Source organism: Callospermophilus lateralis, chromosome 4 (assembly GCF_048772815.1).
Source record: "Callospermophilus lateralis isolate mCalLat2 chromosome 4, mCalLat2.hap1, whole genome shotgun sequence".
NCBI lineage: Eukaryota > Metazoa > Chordata > Mammalia > Rodentia > Sciuridae > Callospermophilus > Callospermophilus lateralis.
Window position 1 is genome coordinate 142,915,043 of NC_135308.1, and position 23,843 is coordinate 142,938,885.

The window sequence follows — 23,843 nt, forward strand, 5'->3', positions numbered from 1 at the left end:
GTCAAACAATAACAAGTGCTGGTGAGGATGTGGGGAAAAAGGTACACTTCTACATTGCTGGTGGGACTGCAAATTGGTGCAGCCAATTTGGAAAGCAGTATGGAGATTCCTTTGAAAGCTGGGAATGGAACCACCATTTGACCCAGCTATTCCCCTTCTCAGACTATACCCAAAAGACCTAGAAAGAGCATACTACAGGGACACAGCTACATCGATGTTCATAGTAGCACAATTCACAATAGCTAGACTGTGGAATCAACCTAGATGCCCTTCAATAGATGAATAGATAAAAAAAAATGTGGCATTTATACACAATGGAATATTACTCAGCACTAAAAAATAACAAAATCATGGCATTTGCAAGGAAATAGATGGCATTAGAGCAGATTATGCTAAGTGAAGTTAGCCAATCCCTAAAAAACAAATGCCAAATGTCTTCTTTGATATAAGGGGGGGGGGGTGACTCAAAACATAATCCCCTTTTCTAACATAGAAAGTATTCGTTTCTTTTTTTTTTAATATTTATTTTTTAGTTGTAGTTGGACAAAATACCTTTATTATTTTTTATGTGGTGCTGAGGATTGAACCCAGGGCCTAAACATGCTAGGCAAGTGCTCTACCGCTGAGCCACATCCCCAACCTGAAAATTTTCATTTATAAGATCACTTATTAACTAGTTTTATTATATACTTTAATCTGAATACTATATACACCAGACAGGAAGATAAAATGTAGGCTAGTATTTGAAATATAATCATCTCTACTCATGAGTTTCACTTTTGAAATTTCTGAAGAAATCTGTTACATTTTGATTATCCCGTGATAATTTCTTTTGCATACTTACTAACAAACTGAACATACTCTGGGAAAAGTTCTAATGGAGATTTTCATAAAGGAGCTTTAGAAAAGAGTAACAAACTTAAAACTCTTAAATTGTATACCACTGGCATCTGTGAATATGTATGAGCAGATATGAGTATATTTCTGGCATGAAATAATAATGACCAGAATGAAAGTGACTTAACCCCAAGAACCAGTAATAAGCTTTGAGAACAATCTTCTCAGTTACACAGAACACCGAATAAAGATTCCCAAAGCTTTTTTCACTTCAATAATTCAAATTACTCCGTATTCCCAGAAGTTAACAACTGACGTAATATATTAATAAAAATCACATCTTATTTTAAAATAATACACTGAAAAAAAATAATAGAGTGATTCCTTTGACAAATCCTCCAATTTTAATTTTCAAAAATGTCTACATGTACACTTAAAGTGAAACTTTCCATGATTCATTGAAATAATCATTTTATATCACTACAAATCAAACTGCACCGAAGTAGAAGGTAAAAGAAAAGCTCTGGGGAAAAATTAGCTACATTTTGAGCAGGGTGCAGTGGTGCATATCTATAATACCAGCTACCAGAGAGGCTGAGAGAGGAGGATCACAAGTTTGAAGCCAGCCTTGGCAACTCTTTGAGACTCTGTCTCAAAATATAAAAAGCACTGAGGATGTAACTCAGTGGTAGAGTGTTCGTCTGGTATGTGGGAAACCCTAGGTTCAATCACCAATAGTGGGGGAATAATCATATAAAGTCATATATCACTATAAAAATGACACATTCCTTTTTCTTTTTTGCAGTGCTGGGGATCAATTCAGGGCCTCACACATGCTAGGCAAGCACTGTAACACTAGGCCACATACCCAGAACTATTTTTAGAAGAAAGATAGTATGTATTTTAACAAAACAATACATATAGGTAATTTTTAATGTTACCTGAAGCTTTGTCTCCACATACTACACAAAGATCAAAAACCTTATTTGGTCCCTGGTCTGGGGAAGAATTATCTGTTAAGAGCTTAAAAAAAGAGAGAAAAGAAAAATGTTATTACTCGGTAACAATCTCATTCTGTTAAAAAAATTAAAGAATATTCAGTCTTTTTACTTTATCTTAAGTTAATCTTAAACTGTGAACTCATATCAATTAAACTAGTCTTATATATAGGTGAAAATTTCAACTATTATAAAAAACAAGGACAGCAAGAATATCTTTTCAATTTGTTCCATAACAACTCCATTAAAAAATCAAATTCAACACACAATTACATTAATATCTTTTTGATGTTGGTTTTCTTTTTTTGAGACAAGGGTTTTGCTATGTTGCCCAGGCTAACCTTGAACTTGAGACCCTTCTGTCTCAAACTCCTGAGTACCAGGGATTCCAGGTATATACCTCTATACCCAGCTACATAAATTTTTTTCTAAATGCATTTTAACCATAAACACTAATATTATTTCAAAGTTATTTTTATTTGTTCTTTTTAGTTATACATGACAATAGTTTTTTTTTTTTTTTTTGGTTTGGGTATTTGGGATTGAACTCAAGGGCACTGAACTGAATCATATTCCCAGCCCTATTTTGTATTTTATTTAGACACAGGGTCTCACTGAGTTGCTTAGCACCTTGCTTCTGCTGAGGCTGTCTCTGAACTAGTGATTCTCCTGCCTCAGTCTCCTGAGCCACTGGGATTGCAGGTGTGTGCCACTGCACTTGGCTTGAATGTACTTTGATATATCTTACATATGTCGAGGACAACTTCCCATTCTGTGGTTGTACAGGATGTGGAATTACACTGATCATATATTCATACATGAACATAGAAAAGTTACATCCAATTCATTCCACTATCTTTCCAATCCCCATCTCTATCTCCATACCCTTCCCCGCATTCCTCTATCCAGTCCCAATCCTGTGAACCTCCACTCCTCCCTCCACACCCTCCCAATGTGATCCTTCCCCATTGTGAGTTAACACTGACCTTTGTTTTTTGGGACTGGTTTATTTCACTTTAACACGATAGCCTCCAGGTTCCATCCACTCAATGGCAAATGCCATAATTTCATTCTGTATGACTGAGTAATATTCTGTTGTGTGTACGTACCACATTTTCTTTATCTGTTCATCTATTGAAGGGCACCTAGGTTGGTTCTATAACTTAGCTATTGTGAAATGAGCTGCTATGAATATTGACATGGCTGCGTCACTGTAGTATGCTGATTTTAGCCCTTTCGGCATATGCTGAGGAGTGGGATAACTAGGTCAAATGATGGTTCCAGGTTTTCTGAGGACTCTCTATACTAATTTACAGAGTAGTTTTATAAATTTGCAGTCCCAGCAGTAAGGTATGAGTGCACTTTTTCCCCACATCCACACCCACATTTATTGTGACTTGTATTCTTTTTTTTTAATTAATTAATTTATTTATTTTTTAGTTATCGGCGGACACAACATCTTTGTTTGTATGTGGTGCTGAGGATTGAACCCGGGCCGCACGCATGCCAGGCGAGCGCGCTACCACTTGAGCCACATCCCCAGGCCGTGACTTGTATTCTTGATAACTGTGATTTTTTTTTTTTTTGTGGTATTGGGGACTGAACCCATGGCCTTGTGCATGTGAGGCAAGCACTCTACCAACTGAGCAACATCCCCAGCCCAATAACTGTGATTTTGACTGGAGATAAATTCTCAGTGTAGTTTTAATTTTCATTTCTCTAATTGCTAGTGACATTGAATATTTTTTCACATATTTCTTGACCATCTGTATTTCTTCTTCTGTGAAGTGTCCGTTCAGTTCCTTTGCCCATTTATGTTTTATTTTTACTTTTAATTATCTTCAAAAAATTTTTTTTAAATTATTTTTTTAGTTGTTGTTGGACACAATATCTTTATTTTATTTGTTTACTTTTAATGTGGTGCTGAGGATCAAACCCAGGGCCTCACACATGCTACGCGAGCATTCTACCACTGAGCCACAATCCCAGCCCCTAAAAAAAATTTTTTTAAAGTGGGGGAGAGGGCTGGGGATATGGCTCAAGCGGTAGCACGCTCGCCTGGCATGCGTGCGGCCTGGGTTCGATCCTCTCAACACCTCATACAAACAAAGATGTTTTATCTGCCGAAAACTAAAAAATAAATATTAAAAAAAAAAATTCCCTCTAAAAAAATAAAATAAAGTGGGGGAGAGAGAGGGAGAGAGGGAGGGGTATAGATGGACACAACACAATGCCTTTATTTTTATGTGGTGCCGAGAATGGAACCCAGGTCCCACCCGTGCTAGGCGGGCACTCTACCTCTGAGCCACATTCCCAGCCCCAGCCTTTGCCCATTTATTGATTGGGTTGTTTGCTTTTTGGTGTTAAGTTTTTTGAGTTCTTTATATATCCTGGAGAGTAATGCTCTGAGGTATAAGTACCTAAGATTTTTTTCCCATTCTTTAGGCTCTCTCTTCATGTTCTTGATTGCTTCCCTTTGCTGTGAAGAAGCTTTTTAGTTTGATACAATCCCATTTATTGATTCTTGATTTTACTTCTTGTGCTTTAGGAGTCTTGTTGAGGAATTTGGTTCCTAAGCCATCATGATGGAGATTTGGGCCTACCACTTCTTCTAGTAGGTGCAGGGTCTCTGGGCTAATGCCTAGGTCCTTGGTCCATTTTGAGCTGAGTTTTGTGCAGGGTGAAAGATGGGGTACTAATATTATTCATATAGAATGTCAAATTATTATGGCAGACATAAATGTTTATAGCAGCTCAATCCATGACAGCTAAGCTATGGAACCAACCTAGGTGCTCTTCAACATATAAATGGATAAAAAAAAAAAAAGTGGTAAATATACACAATATAATATTACTCAGTTATAAAGAATGGAATTCTGGCATTTGCTGGCAAATGGATGGAACTGGAGACTATCATGCTAAGTGAAATAAGCCAATCCCAAAAAACCAAAGGCTGAATGTTCTCCCTGATATGCAGATGCTAACACACAATGGGGGTGGGGAAGGGACATAAGTTCTCTGGATTAGACAAAGGAAAATGAAGGGAAGCAGGGGTGAGTGAGAAGAGTAAGGACAGTAGAATGAAACTGGACATAACTTTCCTATGTTCATAAATGAATATATGATCAGGGTGACTCCATATTCTGTACAACCACAAGAATGGGAAGTTATACTCCATGTATATATATGTACATACAGTATGTCAAAATACATTCTACTGTCATGTATAACTAAAAAGAACAACACAACAGAAAACCAAAACAAAACAAAAAAAATCATTGCAGCAGTTACTAATCCTATCATGACACGTCTTTTTTGTTTGTTTTGTTTTAATATTTTTTAGTTGTCAATGGACCTTTATTTTAAAATTCCAGCCCCCATGACATGTCTTTGAAGAGCTTAGAAACTGGGCTGGGGATGTGGCTCAAGCGGTAGCGCGCTCTCCTGGCATGTGTGCGGCCCGGGTTTGATCCTCAGCACCACATACAAAGATGTTATGTCTGCCAAATACTAAAAAATAAATATTAAAATTCTCTCTCTCCCTCCCTCTCACTCTCTCTTAAAAAAAAAAAAAAAAAAAAGGAGCTTAGAAACTTTCCATATGGAATGGCCTGACAAAATAAAAAGTCCTGAACTTTTTGAGGGGAAATGGGTTATTATAAATAAATTTTGATCATATAATTAATCATAACTTTGAAAATATGATCAACATACAAAATTCAGACTTTGTACTAATGAGGTATGACTGGGGACATGTGCAGGTTGAGATCATGGGCTCTGGTCTGATGAACAGTAGCTCCTAACTGACTAGAAGTGAAACTCGGTGGGATGGTCTTGGGCAAATTACCAGGCCTTTTAAATTATATAAAGAGCTCATCACTAAGCAGGAGGAATGTGAAGCTAGCAAAGGAACAATAGTTTCTTCTGTTTTAGGGTTATTTTCCAACCTTCATTTTTTTTTTCCCCAAAGTTTTGAAATACTAACAAATCATCAATGTGGTCCAAAAACAATGATATAGCATTTAAACACCTTCTCTTGCTACTTGGAAACCCCTGTAATCCCCACCTTTTTCTCTCCATTTAGGAGTGTGAATGTCTTCATGAATAATTTTCATTTTGACAACTTTAAATGGAGGATAAAAAAACTTTAAATGATTCTTAAAATGACTGTCCCTTACTATGTAATATAAGGTATTATTTCTTTCTATATCACCTCAAAAATCAGTCTTCAATAAGTACTTTAAAAAATTCAACACCAAGCATGGTGGTGTATGCTTGGGATGCCAGCTACTAAGAAGGCTGAGGCAGAACGATCAGGAGCTGGAGGCCCGATTAATCAACACAGTGAGACTCCATCAAAGAAAAAAAAAAAAAGTAATAACAGGTGAACAAAAATTTCTGCTAGTAGATGTCCTCTGAAAGGACCTATAACAAGTATCACACTTCCTTAATGGCATACTGATCACAAATGGTGCTTATCTTTTAGAGGCTATTATTTTAATACAAAGAAGTTAAAAGGACTGCTCATATTTGAATCAAATCTTCTAAGTCTAGGGGAACTGTAACCTACATCTGTTTCTCTTTTATTTTCCTCAGAGAGAATCCATAAAGTAGGCAAGTTCCAATATGATCTTTATTTTAAAAATTGATTTTTTAAAAATTTTAATATTTATTTTTTTTAGTTTTCGGCGGACACAACATCTTTGTTTGTATGTGGTGCTGAGGATCGAACCCTGGCCGCACGCATGCCAGGCCGGCGCGCTATCGCTTGAGACACATCCCCAAGCCCAATTTTTTTTTAAAAAAGCAGTAACTTTACAATGAAGAAACATGACATAACAGCACTTCAGCCAGGTGATCAAGTTTATCTCACCATCCATATTACATTGACAACAAATACTTTTTTTTTTTGGTACTGGGGATTGAACTCAGGTGTACTTACCCATTGAGCCACATCCCCAGCCCTTTTTTATGTTTTATTTAGAGACAGGGTCTCACTGAGTTGCTTAGGGCCTCAATGAGTTGCCAAGTCTGGTTTTGAACTCAAGATCCTCCTGCCTCAGCCTCCTGAGCTGCTGGGATTACAGGCGTTGTGCCACCGCTCCCAGCAGTAAGTACTTTTGATAAATGATGAACTGGCATTTAACTCCCATAATCTTTTCCACACAAAACTATACCCACCTCAAAACTGTCAAGGCCATCAAAAACAAGTAAGAAACCGTCAAAGTTAAAGCCACCACTATAAACCTTTTAAACTATCAATTCTACTTCCGTGAAATTCTATCCTCTATAGAAACAAACAGGTAAAGGTGTGAGAGTAAAAGCAGACAATTAATGGATTGCTTGTTATGTCAATGAAGGTGTGGTTGACAAGAAAGTAGGAACAATGCTGAAGCCAGCAGCAACACTTCCTAGTTCTTGATCTGGCAGCTTGCTATGAGTACCACAGGAAGCCTGGTTCCAGACACCACAGCTATAAAAGTTGTTCCTGAATTTGACAGTGTCTACTTTGAACCTCAGAAGTTGGAGGGGACTCTCAGAACCAAATTTTGTAGCATGCTCTAATAGTTATTCTTAGAAACCTGGCCTAGAACTGTATTCATTATTAAATTGCTCCCTAGCCAAACTAGCTAGAATGGATCTTCCGGATATAACTAAGAACTGCCCAAAATATCTGGGTGTGAGGGAGGGTTATGAGTGAAAGTACAATGGCCCACAGGAAAAAGCAGTCACCACAGACACTCTGAACACAATTTACACAATATTATACTCTACATAATATGCATATATTTGAAGTCTTTATGGCAGGACTTTAATTTAAGCTTTTTAATTTTTTATAAGTGTAAAAGGGAGATACTTCTACAGTTATTTACCTGGAGATGTGGTGCAGACAGATCAGGAGTTGTAAAAAATAACTGGTTAACACCAGCTGCATCTGGAGTTGTGAGGAAAACTTTTCCTGGAGTGGAATCTTGTCTGGCCAGAATGACCTTGCTTGGAGTAGAACCATCGTGATTTGTCAGAATGAACTGCTTGCCTTGTGTATTATGATCAAGTGCTGTCACAATCTGGATTTTTTGCCCAGTTTGCTGCTCTGTAACAATCTAACACAATCAGGTTAAATTAATAATTGATTCAGCATAATATTTTGTTTTTCTTAGTGATACAATTTTCTTATATTCTCAAAGCTAGAAAAGCCACCACTATAAACCTTTTAAACTAGCAATTCTACTTCCATTTTACCCTATGGAAACAAACAGATAAAGGTATGATAGTAAATCATTTGACCTTATTGTTTTGGTATGACAGTAAATTATTTGACCTTATATTATTTTGATTCCTTTTTCCCTCTTCTTTCCCACATTAATTTAGACAAACATAAATTTGTTGTTCTGAATTCTGGGGGGATATAGCAGAGAATGAAACAAAAATCTCTGCCCTCATAAAGCTTTTACTTCAGTGTAAAAAGATACAAAAAAATTATAATATTGTAGGTATTACTATGAAGAAAAACAAAGCAAGATAAGGTGAGATCTGAGCAACAGCTCAGATTTTTATGAAAAATAAGTTTATCTTCCAAACAGTATTTAATAGACAGAATAGCACTATTTTACATTTTTTGCAAATTCTTTATGTCTGGTTAATAGAACTTGGAATTTCATGTCTGCCTCTTCATTCAGTCTGTTGAAATATGTTGTTTGGATTAAATATATAAAGCAAGCACAGTCTTACATTCAGTATATAAGTGGAGCATGGTATTTTTATAGCCTTCTCAAACTGTGGAAACTGTTTTTCTGTTTGTTTAAAGGTTTTTTTTTTTAACTTTTTAAAATTTATTTTTATGTGATGCTGAGGATCAAACCCAGTGTCTCATAGAGGCAAGGACTCTACCATTTAGCTACAACTCCAGCCTGGAAACTGTTCTTTGATATAACACCAAAACTTGACAAGGGCTGACTTCTCAGAGGTTCACTGTAATATCGTAAAATCCACTGGTCTATTCTACAATTTGAATGGATCCTTATGCATGCACAATTTTGTAACAATATGCATTGCATTGTTCACTTGGAAAACACTGGTTCAGTGAATAATATACATCTTACAAATGTTGACACATTTCATCACAGGATAATATCACATCATGTAGCTTCTAAAAACTTCTACTGTATATTTGTGAAAGAACAATAAAGATAAGATAAATAATATTTTAGTACTATTATGAGAACAGTTTTGACCTTGCTGCCTTTGTGAAAAGGTCCCTAGATGATACTTTGAGAACATCTGGATGATGGTACTGTGTGTCTAGGAAAAGCAGTATTTGAGGGATTTTTGAAAAATTCTTATATCACTATCAACATAGAAGACTTGTGACCTGAAAAGATGAGAGGATTTTTCCCCACTAGCAAGTAGGCAGTTTTGCAGTAGACATCAACTGGGGGTCTTCTAATTTATTTAAATTCTAACACAATCTACCCTGAAATAGCGTTATATCCCATAGGTTGAGGCTTCAGACTTCATCTAACACTATTCCCAAATTAGATCTAGTCAGAAGTCTAGGTACTCTTCCCCCCTCTAGTACTAGGCATTGATTCCAAGGCCTCATGCTAGGCAAGTGCTCTATCACTGAGCTACAACCCAAGCTCTCCACCCCACCCCACCCCACCCTCGCCCCAAAAGAAACCTCTTTTTTTGAGACAGAAGTTTTATTTCTCACCAAGTTATCCAGGTTGGCCTTGAACTTGAAAACCTCATGTCTGGGCATCCTCTGTAATTTCTGGCAGGGAGTTTAAGTTTGGGTATTTATGACCTCTTTAGGTTTGATTAATTTGTGCAATAGCTTGTAAAACTCAGGGAAACATGTTTATCAGTTTATCATAAAGAATGTTTTAGAGGACAGGAATAAGAAGCCAGATGAAGAGATATAAAAGGTAAAGTATAAAAAGGTCCTGAATGAAGGAGCTTTTGTCCCCATAGAGCTGGGATAAAACATTCTTCTGGCATGTGAAGTTGAATTTTTGTTTGCCATTTTGTGAGGCTCTATGTTAAGCTTTTCTTTATTAAAAAAAAAAAAAAAAAAAAAAACACCACCACCAACAAAAAACCAACAACTTTTTTTTTTTTTTTAGTTGTAGATGGATACAATACCTTAATTTCATTTATTTATTTTTATGTGGTGCTGGTGCTGAGGATGGACCAGTGTCTCACACATGCCAGACGAGTGTTCTACCACTGAGCCACAACCTCAGTTCTATCTTTTGGAGTTTTATAGAGACTTCATTGTACAAGCATGACATAATCATGTCAAAATATGATTGGACAAAAAGGGTATTATCTAATACTAACAGAATGAGTGGGGAAACCCAGCAAGGTTTTTGGGTTTTCAAAAGAGCATTCTTTTCTTGGGGGTATGGTGCAGGACCCCTTCTGTAATTAGGGTCTTATCAGATAACTTTTTTTTTATGCCAGCTGCAAAACAGATTTATTTCTATGGCTTGCATTGGGGAATAAAAAAAAAAAAAAAAGAGTAGGCAAAAGGAGGGTAGAAGAAAGTCATAGAATGAGACTTTGTTTTCTGAGGCCTACATGAAGCCCAAAGTGTTACAAAACCCATGGGAGTAATGAGCCATGTACTCTGAATAAAACCTAAAAACATATCCTACCACAGGCCATTCTCTGATTTCTTTCTTTCTTTCTTTTTTTTTTTTTTAAAGAGAGAGTGAGAGAGGAGAGAGAGAGAATTTTTTAATATTTATTTTTTAGTTATCGGGGGACACAACATCTTTGTTTGTACGTGGTGCTGAGAATCGAACCGGGGCCGCACGCATGCCAGGCGAGCGCAGGCTACCACTTGAGCCACATCCCCAGCCCCATTCTCTGATTTCTGAACATGGATCCCTTATAGCAAAACAATCATTATCTGTCAGGGTATCTGCGTACGTTGCAGCATTTGTAGAACAGATATAGCACTAGTATTAACAAAAATACATCTATAATATGGAGAAGCCAGTCTGGGGTCGGGAGAAATAAAAAGAAACTAATTTGTCTTATGTCATTATAAACATTTTTATATTTTTGTACTAGTCAATTATTATTTGTACCTTGTAATGAACTTGTGTTGATCAATTTATAAAAATCAACTGATTAGATTTAATATCTCCCAGGCCAGTCATTTTTTACAGGTAGTATATCCTAAGGAGGCTTCAACTTAATTTTTAATCAATTTCATTATCAATATTAAAAAATTTATATAAGGACATTGAATCTTACCAATGTCACCAGTATTATACCATACTGAAATATGGTTATGGTGTATTTTTTGTGGAATTATGGATACATTTACTTTGTCTTTCTAACACAATCTACCCTTAAATATATACTAGGTATTATTAAAGATAAGTGTTATCACAGTTGGTTATAACTTGGTTATTTCTGGATTTTATGTTAATTGGGGACAAAATCAATTACCCTGACTCATCTTATAGGCTTAGACTGAGACTGGGTTTTCTTGGGTACCTCGGGTTAGCAGGTAGATTACCCTGCTAAAGGGAGGACATGAGTAGTGAAGGGGTCGGGGCAGGGGTAAGAGTAAGTTCTGAAGCATGTTTCTGAGGTCTGAAATGCTAATATTATTCTTGTTACTTAAAAAACAACATTAGAAGGCTGGGGATACAGCTCAGTTGGTAGTGTGTTTGCCTCGTACGCACAAGGCAATCCCCAGCACCACATACACGCAAAACAACAACAAAACTTTAGATAGGGTAAAGGGGAAAAAAGGAGGAGGGGGCATGGGGGTAGAAAAGATAGGGTAATGAGGTGGACATCATTATCCAAAGTACATGTATGAAAACATGAATGTTATGACTCTACCTTGTATACAACCAGAGACATGAAAAACTGCGCTCTATTTGTGTAATATAAATTGAATTGCATTCTGCTGTCATATATAACAAATCAGAATTTAAAAAAAAACCCCATATTTGACTGAATAATGAGCCAAAATAACTGCCACAAAATACATCATTTAATAGGTACCTTTTGCTAAAGAATAGGATAAAACCATTTAAAAATAAATTTGTAGCCAGGTGAGGTGGTACATGCCTGTAATCCCAGCTACTCAGGAGGGTGAGGCAGGAGAACTGCAAGTTAAAGGCCAGCCTGGGCAACTTAGTAAGACTCTGTCCCAAAATTTAAAAAATAAAAGAGGGTGGAGATACAGCTCAGTGGCAGAGCATTCCTGGATTCAATTCCTTCCCAATACAAGGGAAAAGAAAAAAAAAAAGTCATCAATACTGTCTATACTGACATAGAATAATTCTTAGAGGTCCATCAAGACTGACCTCAGATTTTGTACCCTCCAAAATGCATCCCCTGGTTAGGTCCTCACCAACTCTACACTCTCCATTAGCTGTTTTTCTTTTGTGCTCTCCAGGACACTACACAGCTATCTTATCATATTCTTATACTATATTGTGACTGATTATTCAACTAACTCTCACAAGACTGAAAAGCTATCTTAAAGTTGGGGGTATAATTTATCTTTGTACCTTCAGAACTTAGCATATACATTTAGCATAAATAATAAAATTTTGATGAGTTAGTCAATGAACTGTTACCTAGACGTACCTCTCCCATCTGTTGTTCAATAATTTGATGTGCAATTTCTTCTATGGTTGCCATGATCTAATTGTCAAAATGACCTGCCAAAAATAAAAGACACATACTTTTTATACAATGATACCCATAAAAACACATTTATGGGGAAATTTATAAACTTAAGATTTGCTTAAAAGTAACTCAGTTGGGGTGGGTGGAAGTAGAAGAGAATAGACAAGATTGGTCTTGTTTTGACAACTGCTAAACATCTTATCAGCTGGTGACTTTCTGCTTTGCATGTTCTGAAATGTCTATTGACAAAACTATTCCAGCACCAACAATTTACTTTTCAAATAGACTAGACAGAACTTTGAGTTGTAGTTTATTAACTTAAACAAAGGCAAACCTGTGAACAAACCTGATAGTTCTTTTATCAATATTTTATAAAAAAATTTATAAAAACTGATAGTTGATTCAATACATTAAAAAATTTCCCAGGCTGGGGTTGTGGCTCAGCAGTGAGCGCTTGCCTTGCATGTGCGAAAGAGACCCTGGGTTTGATCCTCAGCACCACATGAAAATAAATAAAGGTATTGTATGTACACACACACACACACACACACACACAATATCTCTAGAATTTTGCAACTCTTCTTTAGTAGCAATTTTCTATACATATTAAGGTTAACTTGAATTTAATTCCTGTCTCCAAATAAATTTGAGAAACTGAAAGAAAAAAAAAAAGAGAGAGACAAACTGAAACATCAATGGCTTGACTTCAAATTAAGGTTAACTTGAATTTAATGCATAACTGTCTCCAAATTATTTTGAGAGACTGAAACATCAATGGCTTGACTTCAACTTTGCATTTTCTCTACATTTTACAGTCAAGATTCAAAAACTCTGTGATTTTATCTTATACATTGTTTGTCATATATTTACTAATATTCTCCAAATATAATTACTATTAGCTGCCAAATTGTCTGAATTGTTTTTATCTTTTTTTTTTCAGTTGTAGATGGACATAATACCTTTATTTTATTTATTTGTATGCGGTGCTGAGGATCAAACCAATGAATGCCTCACACATGCCAGACTAGCATATTATCTATCACTGAGCCCCAGCCCCAGCCTTGAATTGCTTTTTTCTTTTAATTACTTAGAATATCCTAAGTTTTAATTAGTTGTGCTAAAAGCAATATTCAATATTTAGCTTGATTATTCAACTCTCTCTTACTAGATTGAACAGGAGTAGCCCTAACTTCTCTGGAACCATCAGAGGAGGAGACAGCCCCAGCATTCTAGGAATAGTTCCTTCTGAGCTGTTGTGATAGTGTAGGTAGCCTTGACAACCTCTGAGACACCCTTGGTGTCATTCTTCCCTTTTAATAAAAAGACAACAATGTTTGTAGCTAGACAATTATACTAGTCTGTTCTGCAATCTCAGAAGTCCAATAGTCTTTCTTTTTCATCTCATCACTGTCCCCTTGAGTCTAAGATTGGTAGCATTTCAACAACTCTACTGGTCTCCCATGCAGTTCATGGAAGCCAAAGACAAGAGTCCTCTGCAGATCTTTCATGGATAATCATATGTCTATGCTATTCCAAGTTTCAATGAAATGGCTGCTGGATCTATAAGTCATATAACCCCAATCTCTTGAAAGATGGTTGTTCAGGCACAATCCTTTTTTTTTTTTTAAAAGCATTTTTAGATATAGATGAACACTATACCTTTATGTATTTTTTTAATGTAGTGCTGAGGATCAAACCCAGTGCCTCACACTGCAGGCAAGTGCTCTACCACTAAGCCATAATCCTCAGGCACAATCTTGACAATTGCTCCATAACATGCTTTATGGATCTCTGTGTGTTGGGGGTTGGGGGAGTTACTGGGGATAGAACCCAGGGATTCATACATACATGACAAGTGCTCTACCATGAACAATACCTCTAGCTCCCACTTTCATATTTTTCACTGTAGGAATAAGCTAAGAATTTTCCAAATCTTCAAGATATCATTTCCTTTTCCTTACCAAATCCTTTTTTAAAAAACAATTTTTAGTTGTAAATGGACACAATACCTTTATTTATTTTTATGTGGTGCTGAGGATTGAACCCAGTGCCTCACACATGCGAGGCAAGCGCTCCACCACTGAGCCACACTCCAAGCCCACCAATTCCTTTTTTGCTGGGTGTGGTGGTGCATGCTTGTAAACCCACCAACTCCAGAGGCTAAAAGGAGAAGATCATAAATTCAAGGTCATCTGAGGCAATTTACTGACACCTTGTCTCAAAATAAAAAAGGCCTAGAGACAAAGCTCCGTGATGGAATACCCTTGGGTTCAATCCTCAGTACAGTAGGGAAACAAATAAATAAAACCTTTTCCAGTTTATCTCTCCTCTTAAACTTTACTATAAGCAGCAAGGAAAAAACAGACTGTGCCTTCAATATTTTGCTTAATAATATTCTCATGTATGCATCCCAGTTCACCTCTTACAAATTCTACCTTCCACAAAACACTAGAACACAATTCAGCCAAGTTGTCACTTTATAACAAGAATCATCTTTCCTTCAGTGTCCAGCATGTTCCTCATTTCCATCTGAGACTTCACAAGAAACACCTTTAATGTTCACATTTCTATCAACCATCTGATCATGACTTATCTCCAAGATGAGAGAAACTTTCTCTACAGCTTTCCTCTTTTCTTCCTGAATCCTCACCTCTGTAATATAAAATATCCATATTTCTATCAAGCCTTTTCAAGGCAACCTAGACTTTTTTCTACCACATACCTCAGATCTTTCCCAGTTTCTACCCATTACTAAGCTCCAAATGTTTAGTTATTTCTATCCATTTCCCAGTATCTGGAGACATAAATAATTATGAATATATCCCATAAAGAACAACAACAACAAAACTATACCTGGAAGGAAACATAAGAAAATGGTTACCCAGGGTTCAGTCCTCAGTTCTGCAAAAAGAAAAAAAAAAAAAAAAGGAAGAAAAAAGGATATAATGACCACTTCCAAGAGGGTAACTTATTTTTCACTGAATAAGTATTTCTTTAAAATTTGCCTAAATGTAAGAATTACACGATTATTGCTTGCTTACTTAAGTAAGTGTATAAATAGGAAAGCCTGAATTTCAAATATCATTTCAATTATAACAACTGTGCTAAGACTTTTTAAAAAAATATTTATTTTTTAGTTGTAGCTAGACACAATACCGTTATTTTATTTATTTATTTTTATGTGGTGCTGAGGATCAAACCCAGGGCCTTCCGCTAGGTGAGCGCTCTACCTCTGAGTCACAATCCCAGCCCAATTGTGCTAAGATGTAAAAAGAAAAAATTGGGGTGTCAACATACTTTATATACAGAGATACAAAAATTGTGGTATATATGTGTATTAAGAATTATAATGCAAAAAAAAAAAAAAAACATTGATGTGGCTGCGTCACTAAAAACAATAAAAAAAAAAAATAAAAAAATAAAATAAAAATTGAGGGCTGGGAGAGAGACGAAATAATCATTGTTAGGATAACAAGCAGAGCTGACCTTGGAGAAAACTAGAAAAAGGGTCTCAAGATACAATCAAGTATCTTCTTCTCTATTGTCAGTTTCTATGTTGGTAATTTTCAAATTTGTAGTAAAGAATGAAATGTATTCTTATTTCAATGAAATGAAAAGTATTCTTATTTCAATTTTAAAGTCCTAGTAATGGATTCTGATTAGCCCAGTCTAAGTTATGAGCTTATGTCTTGGATTAATCACTAGGTAAGCCAGGAAAAAAGGTAGTACTGGAATAGGCAGCCTCCATTTTTGGAAGGAATAGGCAGCTTCCATATTTGGAAGGCCCATTTCTCAAATGATGAAGACTAGCATAGACATGCTACTGACTGTATGAATTCAGCCTGACATGACTGTAGCCACCCTAACTCATAATCCCATGACTGCCCCAGAGTAACCTTAATCAGTTTTTCCTGCAGTTTTCCATCAAATTATACATAAGACCATTAGAGTCTGGTATGTAGAAATTTACAACTGGTCCCTAGCACCATAAATATACCTGACTCTTTGACAAGAGCTTAAAAGGCCAGGTAATTTCCAGTTTGGATGAAGTCACTTCTGTTTGAACCAATATACACCCCTATTTCTGACCCAAATTATGCAGATCCAACTGGTCCTGCTACAGCTTAAGATCAGCCTTCTTCAAGTCCCTCAACTGACTGCTCTCTGTGAAATCCTGGATCATCTATCTCATGGCATCTTGGGGCTCACTTTCATATACTGGGACTGGGTAGTTCCAGAATGGCCAGGCAATCACTTTAATTTGCTTCTACTACTGATAAAAGAACACCACTAAACTACTCAAAAACTTAATTTGCTATTTATTCCAATTTTCTCTATTAGAGAAATCTCAAAAAGAAGTGAGGATGGGGGATGAAACCCCTAATAAAATACTAAATATTGTTTTTGGCTTCATTTAGATCAAGGTCCTTTAATTTCTTGCTTTCTGAGTTCTTTAGTAAATAATAACTTTAATTTAAGAGGTATGTTGTATTAGATAATCTCCAAAGTTTCTAGAGAATTCTCAGAAATTTCCCCAAGATAAACATACCAGACTCCTCCCTGCTTTAATTGGTAAAAGGGCATAAGTAGTGATGGTAAGGCAGCTTTGAAATTCTCAATACTAAAAACTTGAAGATTGATTGGATGCAGGGGTGCATGACTATAATCCCAGCTACCCAGGAGGCTGTCACAGGATTACAAATTTGAGGTCAGCCTGAACAACTTAGTAAGACTATGGGACAAAATTAATTTAAAAAAAAAATAAAAATAAGGGCTGGGGATGTGGCTCAAGCGGTAGAGTGCTTGCCTGGCATGTGCAGGGCGCTGGGTTTGATCCTCAGCACCACATAAAAATAAAGATGTTGTGTCCACTGAAAACTAAAAAATAAATATTAAAAAAATTCTCTGTCTTAAAAAAAATAAAAATAAAAATAAAAAGGAGGGGCGGGAGTAGTGGCTCAGTGGTAGAGCACTTGCCTAGCATGTGTGAGGCACACACCACATATAAATTAATAAAATAAAGGTCCATTGACAACTAAAAAATTATTAAATAAAAGAAAGGGGGGCTGGGTATGTATCTCAGTGGTTGAACATGTAGGCAAGACCTTGGGTTCAATGTCCAGTAACCCCCACCCCCAAAACCTTGAAGACTTGATATTTAAGACCTTGCTATTATACTTTCTCATGTAACAAAGGACATCAAAGATTACCAATTGCCCTGATATACTGAATTTTCTTTATGGGGAAAAACTACTGTTAGAGTAAGAAAAGAACCAATTTTATCTACAGTTTCAAAGAAAAGCTAAAAAATGAGGAGGTTCATCAATGGGAACTCAATAACACAGAGACACAGTTTTTAATTGTATCTAGGGAAAACTTAAGTAAATTATTGTTAATGAAGATAATAAAGAATTTTTAAAAAATCTAATGAAAAAAAAATCAAATGAACATGAAAATACGTATTTCGTTTGTGTGTGTGTGTATGTGTGTGTGTATGCTAGTTATAATGAGTAATTTAGCAAGATCTCTGGGACACTGTTGATGTTCTAGCACTCTGAAAAAAGCATATCTATGAACCCAGCTACTCAGAAGGTGATACACGCCTGTAATGTCCCTTTTCTTTTCTTTAATTATCTTTATTTTATTTTTATGTGGTGCTGAGGATAGAACCCAGTGCCTCACGCATGGTAGGCAAGTGCTTTACCTCTGAACCAAAACCCCAGTCCATAATGTCCCTTTTCTACCATCAACATGGATGACTTGTGTCCACAAGAATAGACAAATTATAACCAATCTAGTCTCCAAGTTTCTTGACCTCAAAGCCTCATATGGTTCAGCTAACTGCTACTTGAATACTTTGCAGCCAGACTGCTCTGGCATATAGATCTTGTTGGGCTCAGTGGGGCATGCTTGTAATGCCAGCAACCCAAGAAGCTGAGGCAGGAGAGTCACAAGTTCAAGGCCGGCCTGGGCAACTTTCAAGACCCTCAGAAACTTAGCAAGATCCTGTCTCAAAAAATAAAAAGAAGTCATAGCACTCCTGGGTTCAATCCCCAATACTCTTAATATTCTTCACAGATTTCCCTTATCTATAAGGATCTGAGGTGTCATTTATTAAACTACACATTCTAGCTGTATATATCATTGTAATTCCTTGAGTTTAACCATGTTGTTTCATACTGCTATGTCTTTGCTAATGGCTTTTCTCTGTACTATGGTACTGATACCAGGGAATCAGTAGATCAATACTTACTTTCCAAGACTAATTCAGCACAAAAGATGAAGCAAAACAGGTATTCTTTACAGATAGCTGGTAGAAAACTAAACTGTTTTAACCTTCCTAGAAAAGTAATTTGCCATTGCGCATCAAGAACTTTAAAAATGTTCAAACTTATTATCCAACAATTTATTCTACAGTCTTGCATTCAACAAATACTCGTTGGGCACATTTTATAGGCCAGGAAATTTTCTAGGAGATGGGGATACAGGAGAGGATCTTAAACATATCAGGGCTAGGGCTGTAGCACAGTGGCAGAGCACTTGCCTATCATGTGTGAGGCACTGGATTTAATCCACAGCACCACATATAAATAAGCAAATAAATAAAAATACAGGTTCATCCACAACTAAAAAAAAATATTAAACAACAACAAAAACAAACACATCTTCCCCTTGTTACATTTATGTATTGGTGGGTGAACAGAAAACAAAGAAGTAAATAAAATATGGTATCATCACCTAGTCTTGCTTCTGTTGCAAAACAGAACACCCATATTTGGATAAGTTGTAAAGAAAAAAGGTTTATTGTTGGGTGTAGTGGTGCACACCTGTAGTTCTAGGAGCTCGGGAAGCTGAGGCAGAAGGATCTCAAGTTCGAAGTCAGCTTCAGTGACTTAGAGAGGCCCTTAGTGAGACCCTGTCTCAAAATAAAAAATAAAAAGGACTGCGGATGTGGCTCAGTGGTTAAGCACCCATGGGTTCAATCCCTGGTACCAAAAAAAAAGTTTTACTTAGCTCACTATTCCATGAAAAGTACTGAATTAACAAAGTGCTCCCTAAATGAATGGGAGTAGTGTTAAAGATGATCAACCCTAAAAGAGGAGGTCCCAGGTAATCTATTAGAAGAGACATGAGTTACTGAAGGATAAGTGTTTTTCCCAGCCTGAGAGAGAAAGCAAAACACATGAGAATGCTGTCTTTACTACTCCAGAGCTAATTAACAGAAGGCACAGAAACCTACATCATCCCTTGTTCAGTTACCTTCACATCTTTCCCACAGAAATAGATTAAAAAAGAAAAAGCCTATGATGCAGATGGTGCCATCTTTTTCCATTCAGATTAGGAAACTTAACATTGCTATTTGACTCAACTTCTGTATCTAATACTGTTAATTTATTTTCCTAACATCTGCTCCTTGTCCCCATTCTTTCCAGTCCCACTCCCATACTCAATATAGGCTACTATCACCCAAAGCACTATTTTGCAATCTTTGTGTTGTGACCTGTTTATGATGGGTAAATTAATTTAGTAGACCACAACTAGAATGGAAAGAAGCAAAGAAGGGAGAGAATCGAACATAGTGCGTAAAAAATATATACTATATAGAAAATAGCATATCAGATTTTTAAGGGACAGAAATATCCTGAAGAAAACTATTTCAATTTGGTATATATTATGCAAAACTTATTTGTGTGGTATGTTGTTGTAAGATTTGAAAATATGATATAAAATAACAACTCTTTTCTTTTGTGGAGGTGGAATGGGTCCCTTTGAAAATCTGATGGAGTTAAGGTTTCCCCCAGCAGAAAAACCCAAGTTCACATTCATTCATACTACAAACCATTTTAAGTGCTATAATTTTCAAAAAACCAGCCCAAGAACCCCAACTTAGGAATTCTTGAGGCAAAATTTTGGGAGTTGATTATATATAACTGAAACCATGGAAAGAACAACCCCAGATAAGGGGGATTTCTATTATTCCTGAATATACCATTTTGATTTCCTCTTCCCTCATTTAAATTCAACTTGACCTTTGAGATTTAGTTCCAACACTTTTTTACCCAATTTTTTTCTTGCTTTTTACTTTTTGCCCTTTTCCTGTGGTACTGGGGATTAACCCAGAGCCATAAAATAATGCTAGAAGTGTTCTCCCACTTAACTATACTCTCAACCTTTAAAAAAAAAAATTTTTTTTTAAATTGTAGATGGGCACAATATCTTTATTTATTTTTATGTGGTGTTGAGGATTGAACCCAGTGCCTCACACATGCGAGGCAAGTGCTCTACCACTAAGCTACAACCCCAGCCCACTCTCAGCCCTTTTAATTTTGACACAGGGTCTCACTGAGATGTCCATGTTGGCCTCAAACTTGTGATCCTGTTTCTGCCTCTAGAGTAACAGAAATTATAGGCATGTGCCACCACACCTGTCTTACCCAATATGTCTCGATTGGTGTAGCATTCATTGTGTACAGTAAGATTGTTAACAAGGACTCAGGAAGAGACTTCCATTAATTACTAACATGTAAAATTTTTATATAGAGTTGCAATTTTCTAAAGATGGTTCCTAAAATATTTTAAAAGACTATAGGTCATATGACTCAATAATAAAGGCAAAAAATTCATACATATACCATTACTTATTGTATGCTGTTTTTTCTTTAGTCTTTCTTATTTCCCTTGGATAGACATTATATACTTTGTGTGGCACACACCATCAACAGGTTTCTCAGAAACACTGACTTGTGTCTTCCTCAAAACCCTTAAGATACCAAAATGTTCTACAATGAATAATGAAATGAGTTACATTTCATGTGATACCCTCCACCCCTTGGATAGCTGGGACTGAACTCTGGGGCACTCGACCACTGAGTCACATTCCCAGCCCTATTTTGTATTTTATTTAGGGATAGGGCATCACTGAGTTGCTTAGTGCTTCACTTTTGCTGAGGCTGGCTTTGAACTCCTGATTCTCCTCAGTCTCCAGAGCAGCTGAGCTGGAATTACACCTGTGTGCACCTGGGGCCCAGGGTTCAAATAGTACTTTTTTTTTAGTTGTTTTTTTTTTTTTTTTTAAATACGTGGTGCTGAGAATAGAACCCAGTGCCTCACACAGGCTAGGCAAGTATGCAACCGCTGAGCCCCAGCCTCAGCCCCAGCCCCTTCCCGTGATACTTTTTATAACAAACAGAAAAAATTTTGTTAATACAATAAAAGCAACTGTTAAGATCTTTCAAAATTGGTGTGGAAGCCATAAAGGAAGCAGGACTCAAGCTGCTGCTTAGGAATGTGAACTTTGGTCACCTCCATACTTTGACCACAAGACTCTGGAATGACCAGAACAACTGGAAAATTACATTATACTCACAGATTTAAGATGCATACCAAAATATTATTAGACCCTTGTTTTATGGGCTTTTTTACTAAGCATATATGTTCCTTTTTGTATCTTTGTAGTTCATCAAGCCCTTGTTTTTTCAACATTCAACAACTCACGTAAGTGCCCAGCTTCCTTGAAACACGGATTCAGAGCTATTTGAATATGTGTCTCCCCAAGTGCAAATTTCAAAGACCCCAAAGTTCTTTTTCCTTTCATTGTCTTGAGTTGAACTGATCCACAATCTCTCTTTCAGATCCAACAACTGCATATATAAACTAAATTCAAAATCAACCGTGCATCACCCAACACACAAGTAGACAATGCTAAAATAACCTCAAAATCCGAGGTATACTTACAACTTCCGGGGAAGCAAAAGCCCTAAAGACCTTAACTTCAAGCCTGCTTTTCTCTTCCAGTTACTTTACACGCTGACCTACTTACTGAAGGTTACAGGGCGAGTTGGCAACATTTGTATTTCATAAAGTGATGTTTGCGTGAGTTGGAGGCAGAGTTCTTAACAAAAGAGCTACTAGTAGCTTGGACATGTCCACTGTAGCGAGGACCCTGGGCCATTCCGGTTTTTTTCTAAAACTCAGAGGTCCAAAGGCAGAGACTACTCTCGCCTCTATTTGTCGTGAGAGAAAAGTGAAAGTGGAGAGCGCCATTCTGTCTTTACTGTGTAAGCTTGGAATCAGTCCGCGGCCACGGAGAAAGGGTTCCAGGCCCAGAGAAGGAGATGCACCTCTCCAGCGTCCCGCCCGCCGCTGCCATGCGCCCTCGGCTTCCCGGGGCGGGGAAAGCGGCGGCGGTGGCGCCGCCGAGACGGAAGTTTTTCCTGTAGGTGAAAGGTCAGAGGTGCCGCGGGAGAGAGAGCGGTGTGCACCGCGCCGCTCGCCTGCAGTCCCCGCGCCCGGCCGCCCCGGCCTCTAGCCCGACGCCGCGTCCCGCCGCGACTACGGCCTCAGCCTCTCTGGGGGCCCCGACGCTCCGGCCACTCCTCGCACCCGCGGCCCGACCCGAGCAGCCCGCCGCGGCACTCCGAACAGATCGGCAGGGCCGGGCGGCGACCGCAGGCAGTGCGAACGCGCTAGGGCTGCGTCCGTTGGCAGTTGGGATAAAGGGGCACTCCAGACCCCTTCCCAGGCGCCGCCACGGCCCTGTCCCCCCACCCGGCACTTCTTACCCGCGTCTCTCCGTTGCACTAACTCCTCAGTCGGGCGCCGACCCGACAGTCCCGCTGCGGCGGCAGCTGGGTGGGGAGACGCCCCGGGAGGAGGGTTGGAGAAAGCTGAAGGAAGTAAGGAACCGAGGCGAAGTAGGGGTAAACAGCTTTCTGGGTTTGTGTTTTTGGTGGGGGGTCAGAGTTCGTGACCCCTCCCTCGGCTCGGCCGTGATCTCTCCAATCCACGCCTGCGCAATAACGACGTGGAGAAGCAGCGAGAGGGGGTCGTGACGTTCCCTAGGTGGAGCGGAGAGACTGGAGAGTGGAGCAGCGCCCCTGAGAGTCGACCGCCCCCTGTCGGCTTGGAGGGAAATGGCTCGCCAGATCTGCTTGTCATCAGCCACTTTTACAAGTGATGTGCGCCCTTTAGCATAGTGTTTGCCAAATGTAATCTATTGAAGCATTTTTGGGTCAATGTTTCAGATTTGGGTAATAAAATTAACCGGCTAGGATTTATGCAGTTCTATTTCTAATTTCTGGAAAACTGGATTCCGCTAAAAGCTCTTACATTACATTCTATTAGAGAACAAACGAGTCTGTATCCCAGATATTTAAATTTCCCTTAATATAACAATCTGAGGCAGAATCAGGGAGTAAAGAAATAGTAGAGTTTACTTAACTATTGTGCATAAAGAAATAATAATGACTAATGGAGCAATAATATCATTAGAATGTTAAGTTTCTGATGGTGTATTTCAGGTACGTGAGACAATCAATACCTGCTGGCCTCAAGATTTGGGAA

The 23,843-nt window shown here is 37.7% G+C and overlaps 1 protein-coding gene across 6 annotated transcripts in view; it reads right to left on the minus strand.

Annotated features, from left to right (window-relative positions):
- Window positions 1-23,398, minus strand: part of Nr2c1 (nuclear receptor subfamily 2 group C member 1) — a 53,851-nt gene extending 30,453 nt beyond the window's left edge. For 2 of the 6 annotated variants that reach the window (XM_076854963.1, XM_076854959.1), the window contains exons 1-4: window positions 23,063-23,398; window positions 12,459-12,532; window positions 7,709-7,939; window positions 1,779-1,860 (exon numbers count right to left, since the gene is read on the minus strand). In XM_076854963.1, coding sequence (XP_076711078.1) covers window positions 1,779-1,860; window positions 7,709-7,939; window positions 12,459-12,512 — 367 coding nt within the window. In that variant the 5' untranslated portion in view covers window positions 12,513-12,532; window positions 23,063-23,398. Of the gene's footprint in view, window positions 1-1,778; window positions 1,861-7,708; window positions 7,940-12,458; window positions 12,533-15,353; window positions 15,402-22,235; window positions 22,669-23,062 lie in introns of those variants that run through there. The other 4 variants (XM_076854960.1, XM_076854961.1, XM_076854962.1 and 1 more) reach the window with 4 other exon arrangements.
- Window positions 23,399-23,843: the final 445 nt, after the last annotated feature.